This window comes from Oryctolagus cuniculus, chromosome 1, assembly GCF_964237555.1.
Source record: "Oryctolagus cuniculus chromosome 1, mOryCun1.1, whole genome shotgun sequence".
NCBI classification, from domain to species: Eukaryota; Metazoa; Chordata; class Mammalia; order Lagomorpha; family Leporidae; genus Oryctolagus; species Oryctolagus cuniculus.
Window position 1 is genome coordinate 46,315,984 of NC_091432.1, and position 24,140 is coordinate 46,340,123.

The 24,140-nt window shown below is 53.3% G+C and overlaps 1 protein-coding gene across 12 annotated transcripts in view; it reads right to left on the bottom strand.

Annotated features, from left to right (window-relative positions):
- Nucleotides 1-9,222: 9,222 nt before the first annotated feature.
- The window catches only part of NAV2 (neuron navigator 2), a 757,965-nt gene continuing 743,047 nt past the window's right edge, over nucleotides 9,223-24,140 (bottom strand). For all 12 annotated transcript variants that reach the window (XM_051824899.2, XM_002708951.5, XM_008268740.4 and 9 more), the window contains 4 exons: nucleotides 23,308-23,504; nucleotides 22,434-22,552; nucleotides 14,418-14,621; nucleotides 9,223-10,886 (listed from right to left, as the gene is read on the bottom strand). In XM_051824899.2, the coding sequence (XP_051680859.2) occupies nucleotides 10,761-10,886; nucleotides 14,418-14,621; nucleotides 22,434-22,552; nucleotides 23,308-23,504 (646 nt within the window). In that variant the 3' untranslated portion in view covers nucleotides 9,223-10,760. The remainder of the gene's footprint in view (nucleotides 10,887-14,417; nucleotides 14,622-22,433; nucleotides 22,553-23,307; nucleotides 23,505-24,140) is intronic.

Here is a 24,140-nt window from a genome sequence, read left to right on the forward strand (position 1 = left end):
AGTGAGAGTGAGTGAGAGAGAGTGAGAGTGAGAGTGAGAGTGAGAGTGAGAGTGAGAGTGAGAGTGAGAGTGAGAGAGGTGTCTTCCTTCCATTGGTTCACCCCCTAAATGGCCGCTACGGCAGGCGCGCTGCGCTGATCCGAAGCCAGGAGCCAAGTGTTTCCTCCTGGTCTCCCATGCGGGTGCAGGGCCCAAGCACTTGGGCCATCCTCCACTGCCTTCCCAGGCCACAGCAGAGAGCTGGGCTGGAAGAGGAGCAACTGGGACGGAATCCAGTGCCCCAACCAGGACTAGAACCCCGTGTGCCGGCGCCACAGGTGGAGCATTAGCCAAGTGAGCTGCGGCACCAGCCAGAGAAAAGTCTTTTCAATAAATCGTGCTTGGGGAATGGCCAGCATTGTGGCACAGCAGGTTAAGCTGCTCCTACAGCACCAGCTTCCTGTATGACTGCCAGTTTGAGTCCTGGCTGTTCCACTTCTGATCCAGCTCCCTGCTAATGCACCCAGGAAAGCAGTGGAAGACGGCCAAAGTATCTGGGCCCCTGCTACCCATGTGGGAGACCTAGATGGATTTCCTGGTTCCTGGCTTCAGCCTTGCGCAGCCCTAATCATGCAGTCATTTGGGGAATGAATCAGCGAATGGAAGGTCTCTCTCTCTCTCTCTCTCTCTCTCTCTCTCTCTCTATATATATATATATACACACACACACACACACACACGTGTGTGTGTGTGTAAATGGTACTGGGAAAACTTACAATCCACACGCAGGTGAATGAAACAATCCCCCTTCTCTCACCGTGCACAAAAATCAACTTAAAATGGAACGAGACCTAGAAGGAAGCGGAAGGGACATGCTGCTGGACCTTGGAACAGGCAAGGGTATTTTGGATCAGACCCAATAAGCACAGAAAGTAAAAGCGAAAATAGACAAACGGGAGTTCATCAAAGTAAAGAGCTTCTTCGCAGCAAAGAAATCAATCGACAGAGTAAAAAGACAATCTACAGAGTGGGAGAAAATGTTTCCAAGTTATACGTCTAACAAGGGGTTAATAACCAGACTATATGAGCACTCAAACCACTCAGTAATAAAACAAACAAAACCCGCCAAATCATCCAACTTTACAAAGGCAAGTAGATCCCCATGGACACTTCTCAAAGGAAGACACGCTCATGGCCAACCGGTACATGAAAACATGGTGCCCTCACTAATCCCTGGGAAATGCAAATAGTCAAAACCACAGGGAGACAGCTCCTCACTCTAGGCTGGCTATTAGCAAAAGGCGAAAGGTTACAAGTGCTGTGAGGGTGTGGTCGGAGGGAAGCCCCCATACACACTGCTGATGGGAATGTAAATTAGTGCAGCATTGTGGAAAACAGTATGGAGGGTCTTAAAAAAAATCCTGGGGCTGGTGCCGTGGCTCACTTGGCTAATCCTCCGCCTGCGGCACCAGAATCCCATATGGGCACCGAGTTCTAGTCCCGGCTGCTCTTCTTCCAGTCCAGCTCTCTGCTGTGGCCCGGGAGTGCAGTGGAGGATGGCCCAAGTGCTTGGGCCCTGCACCCGCATGGGAGACCAGGAGGAAGCACCTGGCTCCTGGTTTCGGATCAGCGTAGCTCCGGCCATAGCGGCCATTTAGGGGGTGAACCAACGGAAGGAAGACCTTTCTCTCTGTCTCTCTCTCACTGTCTGTAACTCTACCTGTCAAATAAATAAATAATAATAATAATAAATCCTAAAGATAGAACTGCCATGTGGCCTAGTGATCCCACCACTGGGTACATATCCAAGGGAAATTCACCCGTTGAAGGGACATCTGCACTCCCTCATTAAGTATAGCATTATTTACAACAGCCAAGAAAAGGAAACAACCTAAATGTCCATCAACTGGCATAAAGAAAACGTGGGTGCTGGTGCTGTGGTGTAGCAGGTAAAGCTCCTGCCTGCAGTGCCGCCATCCCATATTGGTGCCGGTTCAAGTCCCAGCTGCTCCACTTCCCATCCAGCTCTGGCCTGGGAAAGTGGTAGAAGATAGACCAAGTCCTTGAGCCCCCTGTACCTGCGTGGGAGACCTGGAGGAGGCTCCTGGCTTCAGCCCGGCCCAGCTCTGGCCATTGTGGCCATTTGGGGAGTAAACCAGCAGATGAAAGGTTCTCTCTCTCTCTCTCTCTCTGCCTTGTGAATAAATAAATCTTTAAAAAAATTTGAAAAAGAGAATATGGCACAAAAGCACAACAGAATACTATTTGGCCCTAAAACGGGTGCAATCCTCCAGCCTCAGAATCAACCCTTGGGACATTTGGATCTGGCTAAAAGGCCCATGAGAGTCTCACAGGCATGGAAAGGCAAGACACTGTGGTAAAAACAACCTAAATGAAAGATCTTGGTGAACAAGACCCCAGCAGAAAGAATGGGCCATCAAAGAAGGTGGCATGTTTCTCTGAAGGGAGGAAGGAACCTCCACTGTGATATGGCCTTGACTAAACAAGTTCAGAGTTGGTGAACTCAAGGGGCTTCCATAGCCTCAACAGCTCATGGCAAGAGCCTCGGGTGATTACTGACGTCATAAATAAGAGTGCCAATTGTTAAATCTACAGTGGGAGTCACTGTGCACCTGCTCCCCTCATGGGATCTCTGTCCTTAATGTGTTTTACTACGAGAGTTAACGATAACACTACTAGTTGAACAGTACTCTATATCTTCTGTGGTTGTGTGGGTGCAGTCTGTTGAAACCTTTGCTTAGTATATACTAAGTTGATCTTCTGCATATAAAGATAATTGAAAATGAAACTCGATGAAGAGTGGGATGAGAGGGGGAGTGGGAGATGGGAGGGCTGTGGGAGGGAGGGAGGTTTGTGGGGGGGAGCCACAATAATGCAAAAGTTGTACTTTGTAAATTCACATTTATTAAATAAAAAAAAAGAAAATTAAAAATAAATAAATAAAACGGGTGCAGTCAGCAGCAATGTGAGTGGAAGTGGCCCAGGCAGGTTTAGCCTGGTGAGGGCTCCCTCTCTGCTTCACAGATGGTGCCCCTGGTTCTGTCCTCACATCGTGGAAAAGGCTAGCTAACTAACACAAATCCCACTCATGAGGGCGGAATCCCATAACCTACTCTCTTCTCAAGGTCCCTAGCTCCTAATAGTGCCATGTTAAGGATTAGGCTTCAGGTATGAATTTACATATAGGCCCCAGCACTCCCCAGGCTAAGAAAAGGGACATTTGCCAGCACCCACAGCCCCTTAAACTACCCCCACCAACTGCTGCCCCTCCCTCCCACTTTCCTTTGAGTTCTGTGACCTAAGCACTCACCATTCCTAAAGGCAACTGTGAACTTCACATGCAGTGAGCCCCATGTTTAGCAAACTTTGGTGTCTGACTGCTTTCATTCACCTTTAACCCAACGTTTGAACAGCCCACATCAGGGCTGGACCCCGGTGCAGTGGGTTAAGTCCCTGAGATGCTGCCTGCCATGAGGAAGCCCTGGTTGGAGTCACAGCTGCTCTCCTTCTGACCCAGCTCCCTGCTAGTGTGCCTGGGAAGGCAGCAAATGATGGCTCAAGTGCCTGGGCTCCCACCCCCCTAGATGGGAGACTGGGATAAAATTCCTGGCTGCTGGCTTCAGCCTGGCTCAGCCTTGGCTGTAGAGGCTATTTGAGGAATGAGCCAGAGGGTGAACAATCGATCTCTCTCTCTCCATCCTCCTCTTCCCCATCGCTCTGCCTTCCAAATAAATCAGTCCCTAAAAACTTCATCCACGTTACCCGTATCACACTTTCAGTTCTCCTTCCCTGCAGGAGATGTGTGGGTTGTTTCCGGTTTCCATTGCTAAGAATAGTGCTGTTGGGAACACTTGAGTCTGCTTCCTGGTGCAGATAGCCCAGTAGACTCCTTTCTGGGAGAATTCTTCTAGGGGGTCTTGGCAGAGGCTTCACAGAGGCTGGTGAGAGCCAGGGCTGTCAACAGACCACAGCTCACTCCTGCCAGCGCCTCCCTCCACACGGAGACACTCTTCCCTTGCGTCTTCACATGTCTTCTTACACACTTGTCATACTGAAATAAGGGCCCACCCTATTCTAGTATGACCTCATCTCTTTTTTTCAAGGATTATTTTATTATTTGAAATGCAGGGTGACAGAGTGAGAGAGAGAGATATCTTCCATCCACTGCTTTACTCCCCAAATGGCCAGAATGGTAGGGGCTGGGTCAAGCCAAAGCCAGGAGCCAGGAGCTCCGTCTAAATCTAACACATGCATGGCAAGCACTTGGGCCATCTTCTGCTGCCTCCCCAAGCACATTAGCAGGGAGCTGGATTAGAAGTAGAGCGGCCGGGATTTGAACCAGTGCTCAGATGAGATGCCCCACAACCTCATCCTAATTAATTATAACTGCAACCTTCCTATTTCTGAATGAAGTCACATTCTGAGCTACTGGCATTTAGGACTTCAAAGTATCTTTTTGTAAGACACCATTCCACCCAAAATAACGACTAAGATATACGGTCATCAAGAGGGATTGCCTTAGCAGATCCGAGAAAGGCTGTGGGACGTTAGTTGGTGCAGCAGCGTCGGAGCACATGTGAGGGTGATGACGGCCTGAGTATTTTAACCTCTATTCCAGGCCCCGTGCCCACGGAGAGAAGAATTCAAAGTGCAGGCCCCCATATATATAGACACACACATAAGTGCGGACTGCCCACACGGAGACACTCACCACGAGAGGGCCGGGGGGTTCCCCACGAACACGAGAAAGAGTGGTCTCTGCAAGCATGGGCTGTGGCGAAGACCTCCCCCCTTCTCAGCCTCTTTGGTGCAGTAGGGGGTGGTACCCTTAATGGGATAAACAAATGGGGGTGGAGTCTTAGCAGGCATCCTGGGAAGGGGGGGTGGAGCCAGCCCACAATTAAACACATAAAGGTTTGCATTGCAGAATTCCAGCCCACCTGACGAGTGAGGAAGGGGCGGTATCTCTCTCGGGCGTGCCTCAGGTGCCTCATCTGCCTATCACTGCCCCAATTCATGAGATAAAAATGTGCCAAGGAAGGGCACAAGGTTTCCAGCTTCCTCCTGGGTAACTGGGGCTCCATATCCCAATGGAAGCCTGTGGGGTGCGCCTCACAGTGTCCCTCAGAAGGAAGGGGAAGCTGGGCTCAGGCTGGCCCTGGGGGCAACCCGTCCCCAGCCCCTGCCGGCTGCTCTGATCCTGGGCTGGGCAAGCTTCCGCAGCACTGCAGAGCAGAAGAGAACGAGCAGGTGCCTGAGGAGGGGCGGTGTCTGCCGGCGTGCCAGCTGTTGTCCGCGGTGGCTTCAGGTGGAATCTGGCTGAAGGGGCACGGATTGGGGGATCAACAGAGTCTGCTACAGCCCATCCCTGCCCTCACTCAGTTGTTTCGTTCCCCGTGGAGAGTTCACTCTGTAACTGGGCCTTCAAGGTCACAATCACTTAGAAAAGGTTCAGACTGCGAGAACTGGTGAAACAGGCTGCCGCCTCCACGCTACAGCTGAGCCCAAGGCTGGAAGCAATACTCATCGCTGCTTTCAAATCCTCGATTCTAAATATTCCCCCTCCTCAGCCAGCACGTCCACAGGGTTAGCCTGCCTGCTCAGAGGGGTGGCTCAGCCCTAGATTCCTGAAGCGCACCTTACCCTTGTTGGGTTGTGGAAGCCACAAATAACCATGAACTTAACACCTAGCGTGGACGTGCCAAGGCTTCGAGTGCTCCAAGTTCCAGGCATGCTCCCAGCACCGTGTGCACGTTAACGCTGCCCACAGGCAGAGTAGCCCCTTTCCTAGCCTGATGGGCCTCCAGGGCCAGCAGTTCCAAGCGATCAGGTAGCAGCTGCAGTTTTAAGTTCGCTGGTGGCAAAGCTTTCCCTCCTCCCGCCTCTCCTTCTCTGCCACACACACCCCAGGGACAAGCACCTCTTGCAGAGCCTGGGGCTGTAGGGAAGAGAAGCAAGGAAGTGCCCAGGTGTGCTGGCGAGGGGCCACTCCCACTCCTCAGTATTCCAGCTGTGGGGCACTGAGCAATCAATGGCCTGTTTCTGGGGAGCAGTGGTCCCACGCAGAAGATCTGTCCCAACCCAGTGCTTCAGCTGAGCCGCCAAGCGGATAATTCAACCTCCAGCTTTATAGAAGGAACCGGTAGATCCCATTATCCTGAGTCCTTTGTCAACTTCCCTTTGGTCTTCAGAATTCCATGGAGTAACGCAAGTACATTGGGTTTACCTGAAGACTATGCATTCTATTCACTTGACCTATTTGTCAATTCTTGCACTATCTCAATTCATGACTTAATAAAGATTCGTGCTTCTTGTTCTCCTTTATTGGCTATGCCCCACCCTTTCTATTCTATCAATTTTAGAATCATTCTTTCAATTCCATAGATGCTAAGTTGGGATTTTGAGTGGGACTGCAACAAATCTGGAGTCCATCCTGGAGGAACTGACTTTGTCACATCATTAAGTCTTTCCATGTATGTTTGTCCCCACCATTTATTTGTGTTTTAATTTCTTTCAACAATGTTTTAGATTTCTACTGAGTTCCTGCGGATCTTACGCTGATTTGATTCCTAGGTATTTGATAATTTTGTGCTTAAATTGGTATTCTACATTTTTGAAAAACTTTGGCTATACATTTGAGAGGATTTTAAAAAACTCATGGAAAATGGAATTAAGAGTATGAGTTCATTTTGTTGCAAAATTTATTTTTTCACAATACATGGAAAATATGTATTATGAAAAAATGCATGGATTCCAATATCTTGTACCAAAATAATCTCTCATTAACTTTTAAAAAATGTTTCATCTATTTGAAAGAGAGAGCCTTGGAATTCAGGACACTGAGTTGCCAAATAATTGTCCTGCCTACTCTTTACTTTATGGACAGGCATTGAAAACCACCCATGCTACATGAACTTGGGTTCCGTCTCCCCCTGGTTAGGTCACTGTTACACATTACAATGAGCTGCAGTTTCCAGTCCAGTGCAGCAGGGGCAGCTGTGTGGGACGAATCTCACTGTGACCCCGCTAAGATGGGATGTCAGCTCCCATTGCCTTTCTCTGCTGTGGATGTCAGCTGCCATGAGGAAGGGGCGCCCTCCGATCAGGGGGTGCCCTGGCAAGCCAGGGTTTGGATCTGGAAGATGGAGCTGCAACTCCAACTTCTCACCTTCCTTGACGTCTTTCTCTGAGCTGTTTTTTTGTTCCCCCTTGTACAGTGAGAGTAAGAACACATCCCAAGAGCATCGTGCAGGTTATACTGCAGCACGTGGAGACGGACTTGGCCATAATTAGGTATTCAGAACATTACAACAGAATCTTTCTCATGCTAAGCGGTATTGGGCATGGAGGTTGCTTGCTCCTCAAAGTGTGGCTGGGGACCAGGGCACGGCATGGCCTAGGAGCTGCTCAGAAAGACGCTCACTCTCCAGGGCCAGCTGGGCCTCCGGAATCAGCGTCTGCTTTTCCAAAGTTTGGGAAGACTGGAATTGTGCTTGCAGAGGAGATGTGTTTCCTGCATCTGGAGCAGAGCGACCTCCCAGGGCTTTAGCACAGAGGAGGCCAACCACCAATCTGAATAAATAAGCATCGATTTTATTGAATCATGAATAATTTAAGATGGGTACAATCATCAGCTTTATTCTCTAGGACGTGGAGCCTGATCTCCAGCGGATCATTGGCAAATCCAAAAACCCTCATGACAAATGAAAATTAAATAGGGAGGGAGGGAGGCGGGGAATAAGGAAGGAAACAAGACCGTACACAAAATACTGGATTCCTAGTTTTCTCTTTAAAAATGGCTAGAAAAAATTCATCAAAATGCAGCACTTTAATTATTTACAATTTCTATGTTACAATGAAAAAATGTACATCTTATAGAACATATTTCATAAACTGCTCCACTGGGAACAACCAGGTCAAAACAGCAAACCTTCCACTCAGTATCCACAAAGTTGGATTATTTTTCCTTTTGAAGTAGATTCGCCACAGATTGAAATACACAGAATTCTGAAGTGTAAGCATCAAACAATACAATGTCCCCAAGGTACAACGAAAGTCGAGACAGGTCACGTTCCTTGTCCCACTCCCACCCCGCCCCCCCCACCTCCCCACCTTAATAAAAAGGCATTCCCATTTCAGTTATGGCCCATAGAAGTCTTGGCAGTTTGGGAAGAAAACTTTTGGCTTCCATTGGTAGCTCAACATAAATGTTGCATAGAATTTCAGACATTTCTAAATACGCCTCACTGCAGAACAAGGCAAAATGGAAGCATTTCAGACAGAGCCCTAAAGGAGTTCAAAGCCACTTTGTCAAAGGTGAGTGACAAACTGAACTAAAAAGATGACCCACGTGAGACATGTGCACGTTAGACAACCCTGCTTCCCGAGACTTTAGGAAGGACACTGAGTTGTGAATCGTACAAGGGCTACTTGGAATCGCTGTTCACCAACCAGGCAGCACCGGGTCCGCGGGTCTCGCTTCCGAGCTGGACCTGGTGAGAGGGATGAATGGAGGAGACGGGAGCAGAGAAAGAGAAGGCATGGGAAGAAAACAACTTCAGACAACACTGGCAGGTGTCAAATCACACTGTGACAGGGACAACTGCCCACGGGGAGGAGGGGATTCTTCTTCCCTCCCAATTCACAGTACAAGAGCATAAGGTCATAGCTGGGAGACACGGGGTCAGAGACCCGCCACCCTTGGGTTTACCAGAAGGCTCAGGGTTTGTGCTCCCCTCTTCCACTCCCGTCACAGGCTAAACATAGGGTTTACATGTTTTGTTAAAAAATCAAACGAGAACAAGACCCGTTCACACCCAGAGCCGCAGGGAGCTGGGCGGAGTCTGAGCGTAGGGTGGGGTCTGTGTTGAAAGGCTTTCTCTCCACCCACTGGTGGTTGCGCTCTCCAGTGGGATGTGAAGAGTTTCAGGTCAAGGTCGTACGGTAGGAAAAGATGCCAAGAGACAAATCTTCAGGACCAGAAGCACGGACATGGAATAAAAACCCTGATCAGTGACGGAGACGCCCTCGTGGGAGCTGAGAGAGATTCTTTGCAAAACAGAAACAACTCACAGATCTACCACAGTGAGGATGAAGCCACGGCACGCGGGGTCTCCATTAGGCGGGGACAGCGATGATGTCATGGAGACCTGCGTGGGGCACACCACCGGCCAGCCAGGCTCTCAGCTGGAGACTGCTATGAACAGAAACATGGATCCTTATTTGTTGTTTTTTTTTTTTTCTTTTTTTCCCACAGTCATGCAGCCATACAAATGAGTCTTTTGGATGAGAAAAGTCACAGCAATTTGAGTTCTCCTAATGAATGGATGACTTTTTTTTTTTTTTTTTTTTTTAGCCCTGTTTGCTTTGATGGGGAAAACAAAACCAAACCAAAAAACCCCACGCAGGCACGACAACACTGACGTAAATGAACATGGTTAGTACAAAACCAGTAAGGCATCGCTTTGGGGAGGTCAGCACCGAAGACGTCGGGCAAGGCTCGTCTGGACTGGACGGAGGTGGGGGCTGGGGCGGAGGGGGCTGGGGCGGAGCTCCCTGGCTGAGCTGCCTCGGGTGGAGGGTCCCGCTGGGTCTGAGGAAAAGTGCAAGGTTTTTGCGAGGCAACCTCACCACCCCACCGGGAGCAGCTGGGGCTGGGACGCCTGAGGTGTCTACACGTATTCTGGGCCCTCGAGGCCCAGTAACGGGGGCGAGTGTGTGGAACCGTGAGGCTGGACAACTAAAAACCAAAACGGAGCAGGACCAAACCAAAACTCAACTCCTGTGGCTTCTACTTTCACCAAAGGATCGATTCTGACCAAGAGAGGAAGGAGAGAAGAAAAAAAAAAAGTCTGTAAAATCAACGAGTCAGAAACGGAGAGACTCAACCTCACTGTAAAGGGGTGATCGGTTCTCCGAAGTAGAACAGTTCTCACTATACACAGTGTTAGCAAAAACAAAACCTGATTCATCGCGACATGATAGGGAAACACACATGCGGGTCTGCGTGGGCGGCAGCACCTGCCGCCCACATTCTCACTCCTCCACTCACTCTCACGGGGTAATCGGAGGCTCAGGGGCCTGCAAAGGGCTGAACTGGAACAGGCAAAATACCTCTCGAGCAAGGAGAGCACCATTTAAAAAAAAGTGAAAAATAAAAACAAAACAAAACAAAGAACAAAAAGCACGATTTCTCTTCTCCTAAGGGTTTCCTGCATCGCAGCTCTGTAGTACACTGAGCGAGACCAAAGCAAGCGCCCGGGTTAGCACCAGATCTCTCTGAGGCCGGCTGGGTGCAGCGCCGGCAGCGAGACCCCAGGGTCTGAAGTGAGAGGAGCCGTGCCGCCTCCATTTCCAACTTTGCCCCAGCCTCTCCCATCTCTGGGCAGCTCACGGCAGGGTGCGGTTCGATTTCAGAGCTTCGGGGCGGGTTCTTTCCAGCTCAGCGGGGACGGCCCCTTCCCGAGTAGCATCCTCAGTGTCTTAGGGCGCTCACAGCAACAAGGCAAAATAATAACTGGAGGAGAACAGAAAGTAGTGCAGTCCTCGCTGTGGAAGCAAGCGGGCCCCAGGCGGCCGGCCCGCCCGGGACGCCTGCACGCGAGCGAGGCAGGAGGACGAGGGGTCCAGGGATCCTGCAGCTCCGAGGCTGCGGCTGGGGGGCTGGCTCAGGAAGTCATCTTCAGGATAACGTGGGGGATGCAGGTGGGGCAGGGCGAGGAGAGGAGGAGAGGAGACGGCAGGCTCCAGAGCCGAGCCCGTCACAGAGTGGACTCGAGGGACGAGTCCAGGATGTCGTCCTGATGGCTGTTGCTGTTGGAGTCGCTGTCGTAGCTCTGGGGGCTGGAGTAGTTGGCGGCCTCCTGCAGCCTCATCAGCATGTTCATCTGGGGGAAGAGCGGGGTAGCATGAGCGACCTTTGGCCCAATCACCCCCCACCCTGGCCTCCTGGGCGCTCACGCCACCTCCGGCACACTCACCCTGGGAGGCAGAGGGCAAGGGCACGGACACTGCGCCAAGCCGCCAGGGTTCAAAATCTCAGCTCCAACACTTAGCAGCTGCATGACTTTGGGCAAGCTGCTTAACCTCTTTGGACCTGTCCCGTTATGTTACGGTATGGATTGAGTCAAGACATCTAGAGCACTAAAAACTTAATCCAAAGACCTCTGAAATCAACTTTCTATCCTACCCAGGTGTGTGTACCCTGGGTAAAGACGCTGGTCCAGTGTCCCTGCACCTGTTACACGGGCATCAGTGTCACTGACAATGTCCCTGGTGAGCAGCCAGCCTCCCTGGGCACCTGGCTGTGGCCAGAAGTCAGTATGGAGGCAACCGGGTGCTCCAGCTCCTGGCAAAGCCTCCACAGGGAGGTCAGGTGGAGAAGCTGTCAGGGCTACAGAGAAGCCCGAAGGAGACTCAGCGATCTATTGGCACACGACTCCCGGATCTGAGCCACCAGTTCCTCACCTGCAGAATGGGAGAATGGGTGAAGTGGGGACGAAATGACACAGCACGTAGTAAACCCCCAGAAGCCTGGCTGGCCATCTGCTGGCGGAGCATCTAACTTGAAGGCATTAGAGACAGGGTTCTTCACTCTTCTCTGCTCATTTGTTTTGGCCTGGAAACTTAAAACTGCTTTTATTTTCTTTGTAACTATAAATTGTGTGCATCTGGCATTTCACATAGCAGGAAAGTTAGAACGTGGGATGACAAATTCTGCTGCCCTCGGGATGCTTTGCGGAGTCTGCCCAGGTGAGGCCGCAGCGGCCGGGTCTGCTGAAGTCCAACCCCACGACCACGCGCAGGTAAGTCGTGGCTTCGTTTTTCACTTAGCGAACAGTCCTGGCACACCGTGGAGGTGGTCCCCGAACCGAGGCAGGCTCCAGCCTCAGGGATTTCGCAGAAATACCAAACATGCGGCTGGGAAAGTGGGCGGAAACTGGACTGATACAGCTGCCTTTGGGCGGCCTGGGTTGCGAGGAGAGATCTGTGAACCCCAGCTCTTCCCTAAGCACCGTGGGAACTGAGTCAGTGAAGGAAATGTTCCCGGCTTGTGAAGGCTGTCCTGGTGGGCTAGCCGCTCTTTCCTCCAGTTATCCTGAACTCTATTCTCTGTAAATTAAGACCCCCCCCCCCCCCATAGCCTGCCCATTACCAAAAATATCCCCAGAACCTTGGCCATGAGCAAGATTAACATTAGAAATGGCTTGTCGGCCAGCGCCGCGGCTCACTAGGCTAATCCTCCACCTGTGGTGCTGGCACCCCGGGTTCTAGTCCTGGTCTGGGTGCTGGATTCTGTCCCGATTGCTCCTCTTCCAGGCCAGCTCTCTGCTGTGGCCCGGGAGGGCAGTGGAGGATGGCCCAAGTGCTTGGGCCCTGCACCCCATGGAAGACCAGGAGGAAGCACCTGGCTCCTGGCTTAGGATTGGCGCAGTGCCCCGGCCACAGCAGCCATTTGGGGGGTGAACCAACAGAAGGAAGACCTTTCTCTCTGTCTCTCTCTCTCACTGTCTAACTCTGCCTCTCAAAAAAAGAAAGAAATGCCTCTGGAAAACCATGGTTGTAAACGCTGCAAACTGTTTTGCATGTAGCAGCACAAATAATGAATCCTGTTAGAACAGGGATGAGGAACATCCAGCCCGTGGGCTGTATGAGCCCTACAAAATAATTTGGGCAGGCCCTGTAGGCGGGATTTGAAATTCAATAAATTGGGGCTGGTGCTGTGGCATAGTGGATAAAGCTGTTGCCTGCAATGCTGGCACCCCTTATGGGCGCCAGTTCAAGTCCCGGCTGCTTCACTTCTGACCTAGCTCTCTGTTATGGCCTGGGAAAGCAGCAGAAGATAGCCCAAGTCCTTGGGTCCCTGCACCCACGTGGGAGACCTAGTAGAAGCTCCTGGCTTCTGGCTTCGGATCAGCACAGCTCCAGCCATTGCAGCCAGTTAGGGAGAGAACCAGTGGAGAGAAGACCTCTTTCTCTCTGCCTCTCCTCGTCTTGCTGTGTAACTCTGACTTTCAAATAAATAAGTCTAAAAAAAAGGCATATGAATTTTCACAGAGCAGAATTTGGAAATTTTAAAAAAATTCAATAAATCTACAGCAGGCTCATTTTTAAGTTGGTAATTTTGTACGGCCCCACAAATGACGCTATAAATATTGATGGTCCTTGGGAGAGAAGAGGAGAAAAGGCCCCCCCGCCCCGGTTTAGAGCATTGTTCCTGTTTAAATCTTTGGCAGGCCACACAGGCACCCACCAATCACCGCAAAGGCAGAAACCTATTATATTTTTATCAGGCAAATCAATGAGTCACTGGGAAGTTGTCTTTCACTCCCACTACATCTCTTACAAACATTTTCTTTCATTAGGTAATGCAAGTAACATTCCCTGTTGTGTTTTTCTTTATGCTACGGCTGCCAAGGAAGCTCGGGGCTAAATTTCAGGCATGAAAACAGTCACCGAATGCTGGGAGGTTTGGGTATATCTGTTTCCTCCTTCTTCGACAGGGCTTTTGCTTGGGTAGGAATTCAGCAGGATGACCATGCTGCTGATCAGAAGTGCTGTCAGTGGGGCCGGCATTGTGGTGCAACAGGTTAGCCCCCGCCTGCGATGCTGGCATCCCCTGAGCGCCGGTTCAAGTCCTGGCTGTTCCACTTCTGATCCAGCTCCCTGCTCATGCACCTGGGAAGGCAGCGGCAGATGGTCCCAGGACTTGGGCACCTGCATGAAGCTCTTGGCTCCTGGCTACAGCCTGGCCCAGCCTGGCTGTTGCAGCCATTTTGGGGAGTGAACCAGTAGATGGAAGGTCTTGATTTCTTGCTCTTTGTAACTCTGCCTTTCAAATAAAATGAATAAATTAAAAAAAAAAAAAAAAAAAGAAAAGGAGAAATGCCGTCATCACTGGCCCAAGCGTTCCTGAGAGGGCCTTTGCTGCTTTACCAATGGCAGAGAAAGATGCACGAGCAGCATCCAAGACTCCGCTCACTTCGCTGGCCGCGGGCCCTGGATTCAGGCCCCTGGGCCTCCGTGAGTTCCTCCTGCCCCCGAGCCTCTTCCTGCCTCTCTCCTGGGCTTCTGGACCTCGGCGACCTCTTCCTCCGCTCAGTTAGCAGTGCACGATATCAAAGGACCAGAACAGCACAGGATACAGGAGGCAGCCCAAATCAGAAGGCAAACGTGGTGAACAACGGGTACGGGAGCATTTTGGGGTGGGCAGAAGCAAGTTCCTCACTTCTTACCTTACGCCTTTAACTCAGACGAGTTAAAGGCTTTCAGCTACAGCTATGGAAGAACATGTTGGTGGATGGGGAGCTAATCTTGGGGAGGGCCCAGCCTTCCAAAGCAGACTTCGAGTTTCCAGAACACCCAGCGTCAGCCCGGGATCCAGGAAGTGCCCCGTGAACGCGGAGCTGAGGACTCACCAGCGGGTCTCCTTCGGCGTCGCTGGGGGGCACTTGTTTGCTTGCTGAGCCCTCCCGAGGCATGGAGTAGCCATCGAAGCCGACGTCCTCAGGCCGGAGCTGCAGCAGGGGAGGCCACTCGTGCTGCTGTGGGCTGGCAGCCCACGGGTACGTGTCCATCACCCACTTGGCGGGATCCTCCCAGGGAGTGCGCCTTCCATACAGCTGCGATCAGACAAAAGAAAAGGCACCGTGTGGAAATGAACAGAGCCCTCTCTTATGGCCCGATGCTGCAGCTTCCTGGAGCGGCCCCCACACCCAGCGCCATGCCTGCGCTTCCAGAACTCCTTCTAAGGAAGCCATCCTAGAGGCACGCAGCTCAAGCTGCTATGCACCTGTGGTTACAAGCTCAGGCTTTGGACTAAGGCCTACCTGGGCTCTCACCTGAGCCCTGCCACCCACTCACCTCTGAGCCTTGGTGGTCCAATTTGAAACACTGGCCCGGAGGGGGGAAAAACAACCAGCCAATTGGAGACATTTGCCAATTTCCATGGTGTAAACACTCCCACTGTAGCAGATTCCAAACTATAAATGTGCTGCCGCTGAATGAGGAGTTGGGAAAAGAGGCCAACTATTGGCTTCCAGTACCAGCTTCAGGGCCCCACGGGGTGCACCCACTGGAACAAACAGTGGGCTGGGCAGCAACACTGCTGGCAGAGGTCCCCAGCGGCCCTGCACAGGGCTCTCAGAGCCCCTTCGTGGGATCACTGGTCCCTTTCACACAGCAGATGGCTAAGGGAGGCTGCGTGTGGGCAGTGGAAGCACTTCTCCCCAGTGATGGACTTGACACTTGGCCATAACGACTAACTTGCTTTTGAAATATTAAGCTACATTGTCACTTCTAAAAATTTCATTCACTTTGATTTATGTGAAAGGCAAAGTGGGGAGGGGCGAGAGAAAGAGAGAGAGGAGAGAATATCTTCCATCTTTCCATCTGCTGGTTCACTCCCTTAAATGCTTGCAACAGCCAGGGCAGGGCCAGGCCAAAGTCAGGAGCCTGGAACTCCAGTTGGGTCCCCCATGTGGGTGGCAGCAACCCATGCACTCGAGCCATCATCTGCTGCCTCCCAGGGTGCATATCGGCTAGGACTTGAACACAGGCACTCCAACATGGAATGCAGGTATCCTAACTGCTGTACTCAAACGCCTGCCTCCACTATCACTGAGTTTTATAAGACCAACACCGTGCGGGACGGCGCTGTGGCACTGAGGCATCAGCATACCACATGGGTGCTGATTCTTGTCCCGGCTGCTCCACTTGCGATCCAGCTCTCTGCTATGGCCTGGGAAAGCAGTGGGAGGTAGCGCAAATGCTTGGGGCCCTGCACCTGCGTGGGAGATCTGGAAGAAGCTCCTGGCTTCAGATTGGCCCAGCTCCAGCTGTTGCAGCCATTTGGGGAACAAACCACTGGATGGAAGACCTCTCTCTCTGTAACTGTCTCAAATAAATAAACTAATCTTTAAAAAAAAAAAAGAAGACCAACACCACAGCTCCAAGGCTCCAAGCTCCTGCTCTGGAGCCTAAGTAGCTAGTGAAAAAACGATTTTAGTGGGTTTAGTGGCAAATCCAAGAAATCACGTATGTTCTTTAAAGAACAAACCCAGGGCGGACCACTTCCCAAGGTGAAGCTGTGTATTGGGTGGTGAGCTGTGGCCTTTGTAGCTTCCCTCTTGTCACAGCTGGCACGTCTTATAGCTCCCGGTGCAGCAGGCTCTGTGAGAAGCACCTGGCAGCCATCTCCAAGGGCAAGGGCTATTCCGCACATGTCGCCCATGCAGAGCCAGGCCCAGGGCAGGAAATCAAATCTGCGCAGCTCTGGGCGGACACGGAGGCCAGGCTGCATCCTCTGTGGCTCGGAGGAGCAGCCCCTCTGCGGGGCCCTCAGGGCACAGACTGTCGCCTCCAGGAAGCACCGCCATGGCAGCAGGGCCCCAGGAGGAAACAGGTGGGCCATAGCCTGTCTGTCCACCGTCTGTCAGTCTGTCTGCCCCTCTGCCCTCCCAGGAATCTTGCAGCTGAGTCGGGGGAGAGAGCAAGGTGCTGACAGCTGCGCAGAGCTGGGCTGTGAGCCAATGAAGCCGCGTCTTTGGGAGAGCTGGTTGAAGGAGCTGGGGCCACCCTGTCCCACCCCTTATTCCCTATGTGAGGAAATCAAGGTGGAAAGACAGAGCCAGCCGTCAACGGTACAAGAGCAGAGCTGGATGGAACAGAGACCCCCGCTTCCTCCTCTGCAGCCCTCCTGATCAACTCCACTTTGAACCACTCTGACTCTCCACAAGAGCCATGAGACCTCAGCCAGCCCTCGGCACCTCTGCTGAGCTCACCCGAGCCACTGAGGCACCTTTAGGTGTGCTTTGTGAGGGAAGCCACCCATGCCACCCCAGTCCCAGACAGGTCCACCACTCTGCCCAAGTAGCTGCCTCTGCCCCTACCCAGGACACCCAGGCTCCTGTAACCTCCCTCCTTTCCCAGACAGCTGCCAACCCCACCCCCCATCTAGTGCCCTGGCCCGTGCCCCTTAGCTAAGCTTTCCATAACCTGGGCTATCTGCCCTGCGCATCCCGCCAGGCATTCTACAGACTGAGCCAAAAGGGAGCATGGGCAGGGGCTCGAGCGAGCTGCAGGCAAACACAGACGCAGCTGCTCCAGATGACAGACACCCCCACCCATTTCAGGAGCCTCTCCCTGCAAGGGCTTTCCTTCTGCAACTGGTTGTCTCTCCCAAGCCAGACTGCACACGTGTGAGGCCGAACCCGGCCCGTCTCCAACAGCTCCTGCTTCCGTGTCCACGCCCTCGCCTGGATGAGGCGGCGTGCAGGGACGCCGAGCCACCAGGGCCGGGACCCTAGCAGCGCATCAGGTCCTCAGAGAGCGCCTGGCCCGGCAGCTTGCTGACGCCTGCCCCTTATTTCTGACCCCCCATGCCCGCCGCGTGGTGGGAGGACTCTTTGGGTTTCCCAGAAGGCAGCCTGAAACCACACTCTTCCAGCCCCAGCTGTTCAGTGTGCAGATGGGGGAGCCGAGACCTGGAGGCGGGAGAGCTGCCCAGCGGCTCCAAGCAGGTGGGGCAATCTGACCAACGGGTCCATGCCCACCCCATCCACGGCTCCTGTTCCCTGCAGCCCCCAGGCCCGCCCTGCTCACGGAGCTCTTCTGAGCGACTCTGTAGACTTCCAACACTTGGGCAAGCATTCCTGATGACAACTGCAGGGGAGAACAGGCCCGGGGACTGAGTCATAAGATAAATGCACATGAGACGCACGCTAACATCATCTGCAAGAACAGAATGTCTTTTTACAAGCCTCCCTGCTGGCCACTGGGCATGTTCAGGTCCTGGTGATGAATGGCTAGGCAAGCACCATGGCAAGCAAAGGAGACAGCACAGAGCTCCTTGGCCGCACTGCAGATCCCCGAGGGCAGGAGCAGAGACAGGCAGGCAGGCAGGCAGGCAAGCACACAGCACATTCACTTTCTCAGGGCAGGGGAGGAGCCTGGCATCCCTAGGGTCAGGAAGAAAGGACAACACGGAGCCAAGACACTGGAAGCCAAAATCTGGGTCTCAGGCCTGGAGCCCCGCACACACGGAACCATCAACGCACACAGTCAGAAAGCACCTCCAAGCAGTACATACACTCATTCATTCATTCTCTGACTCATCCCACCAGGAAGACTCTGAAACCCAAACTGCAAAGCTACCTGATATCCACTAGGGGGCGATACCACATTGCCTCCAGGCAAGGATGTGCTGCGGGCAGGGGGCTGCCTGGAGGCTGAGGGTGAGGCCTGGTTCCAGCTGGGTCTCCCTCTGTCCCCATTTTGGTTCTACCACCATAAGCAGCTCCCCTTTCTGGTTCCCTGGCAGAACCACTCTAGGGACTCCATGAAAGGCTTGCTCGCTCTGAACCGTGGGATGCTCACCCCACAGCCACCTGCCTGAGGCAGGTGAGGAGCAAGTGAGCCGGTACAGTCCTGAGCACAGGGCAGGGCTCGTCACAGGGTGTGCAGAAATGGACTTCAAAGATAACGTTTATGTTGGTAGGAAAACAATTTGAAATCTATACATAATTTTTTTTAAATTTATTTGACAGAGTTATAGACAGTGAGAGAGAGACAGAGAGAAAGGTCTTCCTTCCGTTGGTTCACCCCCCGCTCCAAATGGCCGCTAAGGCCAGAACCACACCAATCCGCAGCCAGGAGCCAGGTGCTTCCTCCTGGTCCTCCTGGTCTCCCACGCGGGTGCAGGGCCCAAGGACCTGGGCCATCCTCCACTGCCTTCCCAGGCCACAGCGGAGAGCTGGACTGGAAGAGGAGCAACTGGGACTAGAACCGGTGCCCATATGGGATGCTGGCACTGCAGGCAGAGGATTAACCAAGTGAGCCATGGCGCCAGCCACATAATTTTTTTGTAATACATACTTTCTGGGTGGAGTTACAGGGCCCTCTGGCAAGGCCTGGGCTACAGTGCTGACTCAGTCACCCCCTGCTCACCTCTATAAGATGCTCACTTGGGCCTGGCGCTGTGGCACAGTGGGCTAAACCTCTGCCTGCAGTGCCAGCATCCTATACAGGCGCCAGTTTGTGTCCCGGCTGTTCTACTTCCGATCTAGTTCTTTGCTCCTGGCTCCTGGCCTGGGGAAGCAGTGGAAGATGACTGAAGTCCTTGGGCCTCTGAACCCACGTGGGAGACCCAGAAGAAGCTCCTGGCTCCTGGCTCCAGATTGGTACAGCTCCAGCCATTGTAGCTACTTGGGGAGTCAAACAGCGGATGGAAGACCTCTCTGTCTGTAACTCTGCCTCTCAAGTAAATAAGTAAAAGATGTTTACTGGGCTGCAGGAGCTATCAGTCAGGCCCCTGGACAGTGCCCGCCAAGCAGCAGACCCTCAGTAAACATCACCAGCTTTCCTTCTGCCACAAGATCGCAGCGAGAAAGGGCGGCTGGCTGCTGAGCCCCACGGTGGGGAGGGCTAACTCTGGCCACTGCCCTTTGCTGTGTCCGCACTCTTGAAAGATCGTCCTGCACGCCTCCTCACAACACAGGCAGCAAAGATTTCCCCGCCTCACGCGGGACTTGAGTCTCATTAAGACCGCAGCGCCCTCCGTCCCTGCCCAGCGGGCTGCTCCACAGCCCTGCCCACGTCCTTTCAACCTGTAGCCTCACTTGCTCTTGGTGGGAAGAGAGACCCAACCGATGCTCCTCTCTGGTAAATTCCATCAGCACCTCTCTCCTGGACGGGAAGGGAGCTGCTTGCAAGTTTACATGCAAGGGAGCAGGGCCTTGGCACTGCCAACCTCGGGTGAGCAACAAGAGCCTACAGGTGGGCAGCTCCAGGCTGGAGTCAGGGCAGCTCTTCCCTCCCAGTTAGGGCTGCCGTGGGCAGGAGAGGCCTTTAGTCAGCAGAGCTCATGCCTTCTCCCAAGGGACTCTAAGGCCAGTCCCCTTCTCTTACCAGAGAGGTATAGAACAGAGGAAGCTAGGATAAGACAGACACGAGGTAGCCACAGGGGCCAAGGACGCCCCCTTGCACCTGCTCCAACCTCTGCTCCTCCTGAGCCGCTCACGTCTCACCAGGGTGTGAGGCAGATTGCCGGGGGCCACCAAGTGAGGGCAGAGGGCAGAGGATTTCAAATGAGGCATGGCAAGAATCCAGGAGCTAAGGGGTGCTCCCATTGGTCTAGGAATACAGGAATGGCTGCGTGGCTGCTGGGGTTTGTGGTACTAAAAAGCAGCTGACTAAATTATGGTCCATTTCCCTGGGCTAGTGACGTCATCTACCCAGGGAGATTCCGCCACAAAGATCTGAAGTCGTTCACACCCTCTGTGAATGTGGCATTTGACAAGAGCTTTGCTAACCTACGATTTGGTGCTGCCTGCTTTCTTCGCTCGGCTCTCACAAGACATTCACCTACCACCCTGGCTTGAACATGCCCAGTTCCTTGACACACACAAAAGGCACACTACCTTCCTCTTCAAGGTCTTCTAAGGACAGTCTCTGAAGACCACCGCCATTGCTACAAGTTATGGATACCAGGCAGCTGAAGTCTTGCCAGGCTCAGCCAGATGTCCCGGCATGACAAGCAGCATGGTCACACACACGTGTGCAACAGTAACACTGCTCCTGAGGCCTTCAAGGTCCACAAATCAACAGCATCTGGGTCTCCCACTCCCCAGTACTGAACAAACAAAGCACCCTGGGCAACTGTGCAGAAATGGTTCTGGGATCATTCAGCACCCTGCGCTGCCTGCTAATTGCTCTGTGTGCCTGTCGCAGGCACGTGGAACTTCTTAGGCTGTCTCCAGGCTCAACAGTAAAACTGTCCCAAGCTCCAGGTTAATACTAAGATGCTGTGGCATAGCAGGTAAAGCCGCCACCTGCAGTACTGGCTCCCACATGGGCATCAGTTCAAGTCCTGGCTGCTCCACTTCTGATCCAGCTCTCTGCTATGGCCTGGGAAAGCAGCAGAAGATGGCCCCAAGTCCTTGGGCCCCTGCACCCATGTGGGAGATCAAGAAGAAGCTCCTGGCTCCTGGCTTTGGATCAGTGCAGCTCCAGCTGTTGCAGCCATCTCAGGAGTGAACCAGTAGATGAAAGACCTCTCTCTCTGCCTTTGCCTCTTTGTAACTCTGCCTATCAAATAAATAAACCAATCTTTAAAAAAAAAATACTAAGATGTTAGTGAAACTCTGTGCTGAGTGAGAAGTGAAGAATCTGTGCATTCTAGCTTCTGTAGGGCAGGAGGAGCTTGTAGCTTTATGGCCCGAGTCACCTGTAGGGGTCCCGATGCGAGGGAACGAGGGCTACAAGGTGTGAGGGTTCAATACCGAGAGTGCCACCTGGAATGCATGGGTTCAAATTCCACATCCCTCAAGTCTCACTTTTCAGACCTTGGACAAGTCACTTAATTCTCTTTGAGCCATTGAAAAACAGAGACAAGAGGCAGGCATGCAGCCTACGAATGTGGATGCTGGTTACGATGCCCATGACCCATACTGGAGGGCTTGGGTTCAGTTCCTGGCACCGGCTCCTGTCTTCAGCTTGCTGCTAATGCAGACTCTGAGAGGAGGCAAAGTCACTGGGTTCCAGCCGAGCGGGGGACCTAAATGGAGCTCTTGGCTCCTGCCTTTGGACTGCCCCAGTCCCAGCCATTGCGGGCAACTGGGGAATGAATCAACAGCTGGAAGCAAGCTAGTGAGAGTTCGTAAGCTTAGGGCCAGCACCGTGGCACGCCGGTTAAGCTGCCAACTGCGACTCTCACATGCCATACTGAGCTGCCAATTCAACTCCTGGCTGCTCTGCTTCCAATCCATATTCTTGCTAATTAACGCTGGGTGGCAGCAGATGATGGCTCAATGTACGTGGGTCCCTGCCACCCATGTGGGAGGCCTGGATGGAGTTCCCGGCTTTTGCCTGTCCCAGCCCTGGTTGTTGCGGGCATTTGGGGAGTGAACCAGTGGATGGAAGAGCTCTCTCTATGTCTCTCTATCTCTCCCTCCCTCTCTGTCACTCTGCCTTTCAGATAAAAAAATAAACAAATCTTTTTTTTAAATAAAAGCTTATAAAAGAAAAATAGAGAACAAAAAAAATATTTCTGTCCAAGTCCCAGGACTACTGCAGGTTTTGAACCCAAGAGCAGATATGAAATGCCACACACACACACACACACACACACACACACACACAGTTCCACCTCTGGTGCTTGTATACTGAGCACCGCACAGCCAGGATCTCATTTAATCCTGGCACCCTTGGGGGCAGAATCCCAGTATCACCCCTGCTATCAATGAGGGCACTAGGGCACACAGAGACAAAATGACTTGCCTGGGGCTACACAGCTAACAGTGGCCAAGCCCAGCTTTGCAACTGAGCACTCCTGCGCTGCACCAGGGACTGACGGCCTCACCAGGGAGACGCTGTTGCCCACTCGGCACAGAAGGGACCCTCGGCTTTGCAGAGACCAGCAAGGCTGTGTGGCTCACCTGGAGTCCCTCTCGCACGGCTTCCAGGAGGTAGGGGATGATGGAGTAGTTCCACAGGTCGGTGAACCACACCCGTGAGCCGTCCACGTCGATGGGGCACGACAGGAAGAGCCTGGGCCCTGGGGAGCACAGTGGGAACACATGAGAGCGGGGACGGGGGCCTTTCGGGGGGGACCTCCGAACAGCCCAAACAGCCCCTCTTGGGACGGACGCCAGCAGCTGGCTGCTGGATGTGCAGGGAGATAGCCCAATTCCCTTATTCCCTCTGGGTCCCTCTGTCCCTGGGGACATCAGCCCCAAGCCAGGAAACATGGCACACACGTGATGCTCCCAGGAATTTGGGCCTTTAAGAATGGAAGGTCTGAAGGAGCAGCCAAGGTTAAGCCCCTGGGGTACCACCCCCTCTGATATCCTGGGCGCCTTCCACAACAACTCTAAACACTCGAGAGACAGTGTGAAGTGAAAAGAAAGGAAAATGCTACGGGACTCCAGGAGGGAAGTGCACACAGCACACCAATGGGCACGGACAGAGAAAGCAAGTATGTCGGCCAGGTAGGGCGCCGGACGATCTTCGGAGTCCCTCACCTTGAGAAATGCTGTTACAGCCACCATTAGAGCCAAACCCGCCCCAAACCCTTGGGCAGGAGCTGTGCCCTGGGCGGGCAGTTCCTGCATCAGCCCAGGGCTGGGTGCTTCCCGCCCGTGCTGGTCACTGTGGCCGGCACCCTCTCGGTCTGTGGTTGTCCCTCTGCCCCCTGCTGTGACCCCGAGGACGGGTCCAGCATCGTACAAGCTGTGGTCCTGGCCAGGGCGCAGGGGAAGCCAGGGCTCTGGGAGCGTGCCCTTGGCCCCGCCTGCCGGGTCGCCCACCTACCGATGGTGACGTCGGAGGAGCTGTGAGCCTCCAGGAAGCGGTTGAGGTGATGCCAGACCTTGGGGATCCAGTCGATGATCCTGACCAGCTCCACGTTGCGCACCCGCCCGCTGATCTCCGTCTCCATGAGCTTCCTCCTCAGGAACCGGCCCAGGAAACCTTTCACGGGCTCCGTGTGGTTGGCACAGAGCACCCACCTGGGGGAAGTCAGATGCTTTTCAGGATGGCGACAGTGAGCAAACAATGGTGCACTGCAGGACCCAATGCAGAAAGGGCCTGTGCTCACGGTAAGATGCCAACCACCGACGTGGAGCTCCCTGTACACCAGACACCGGGACACAGCCCCTGTGTCTCAACTCTCAAGGCCTTGCTGCAACCCCATGACCACCACCTCCATTCTACAGCTGGAGATGCTGTAGGTTGAGTGAGGATCAAACAGCTGATGGCCGAGCTAAGACTTGAACCAGTGCAGCTCCGGAACTCTGAGCCCTACCTACTGAGGGCAGACTCCTCTGGGGCTCCGTGTCAGGCTCTGGAGCTGTAACAATAGCTAAGACCAGTCTCCAGCCCCCAGAGGATGACAGTCTGGGGGAGGCCACACACGACAGACCCTAAGGGAATCTGGGAAGGCTCCCTGGAGGAGGCGCTCTCTGGGCTGAGACCAGGGGGTGATGGAGCAGCACCAGGAAGCAGGGCAGGTGTGGAAGTTGGGCGGGGGTGGGGAGCATGCTGCAGTCTCTACAGAGACTTGGGGAACTGTGGGATGTCTGATGCAGCTGCCAGAGGTTCCAGGGTAGAACCCAAGTGTGGACGTGATCTACCAGCCCCAGCAG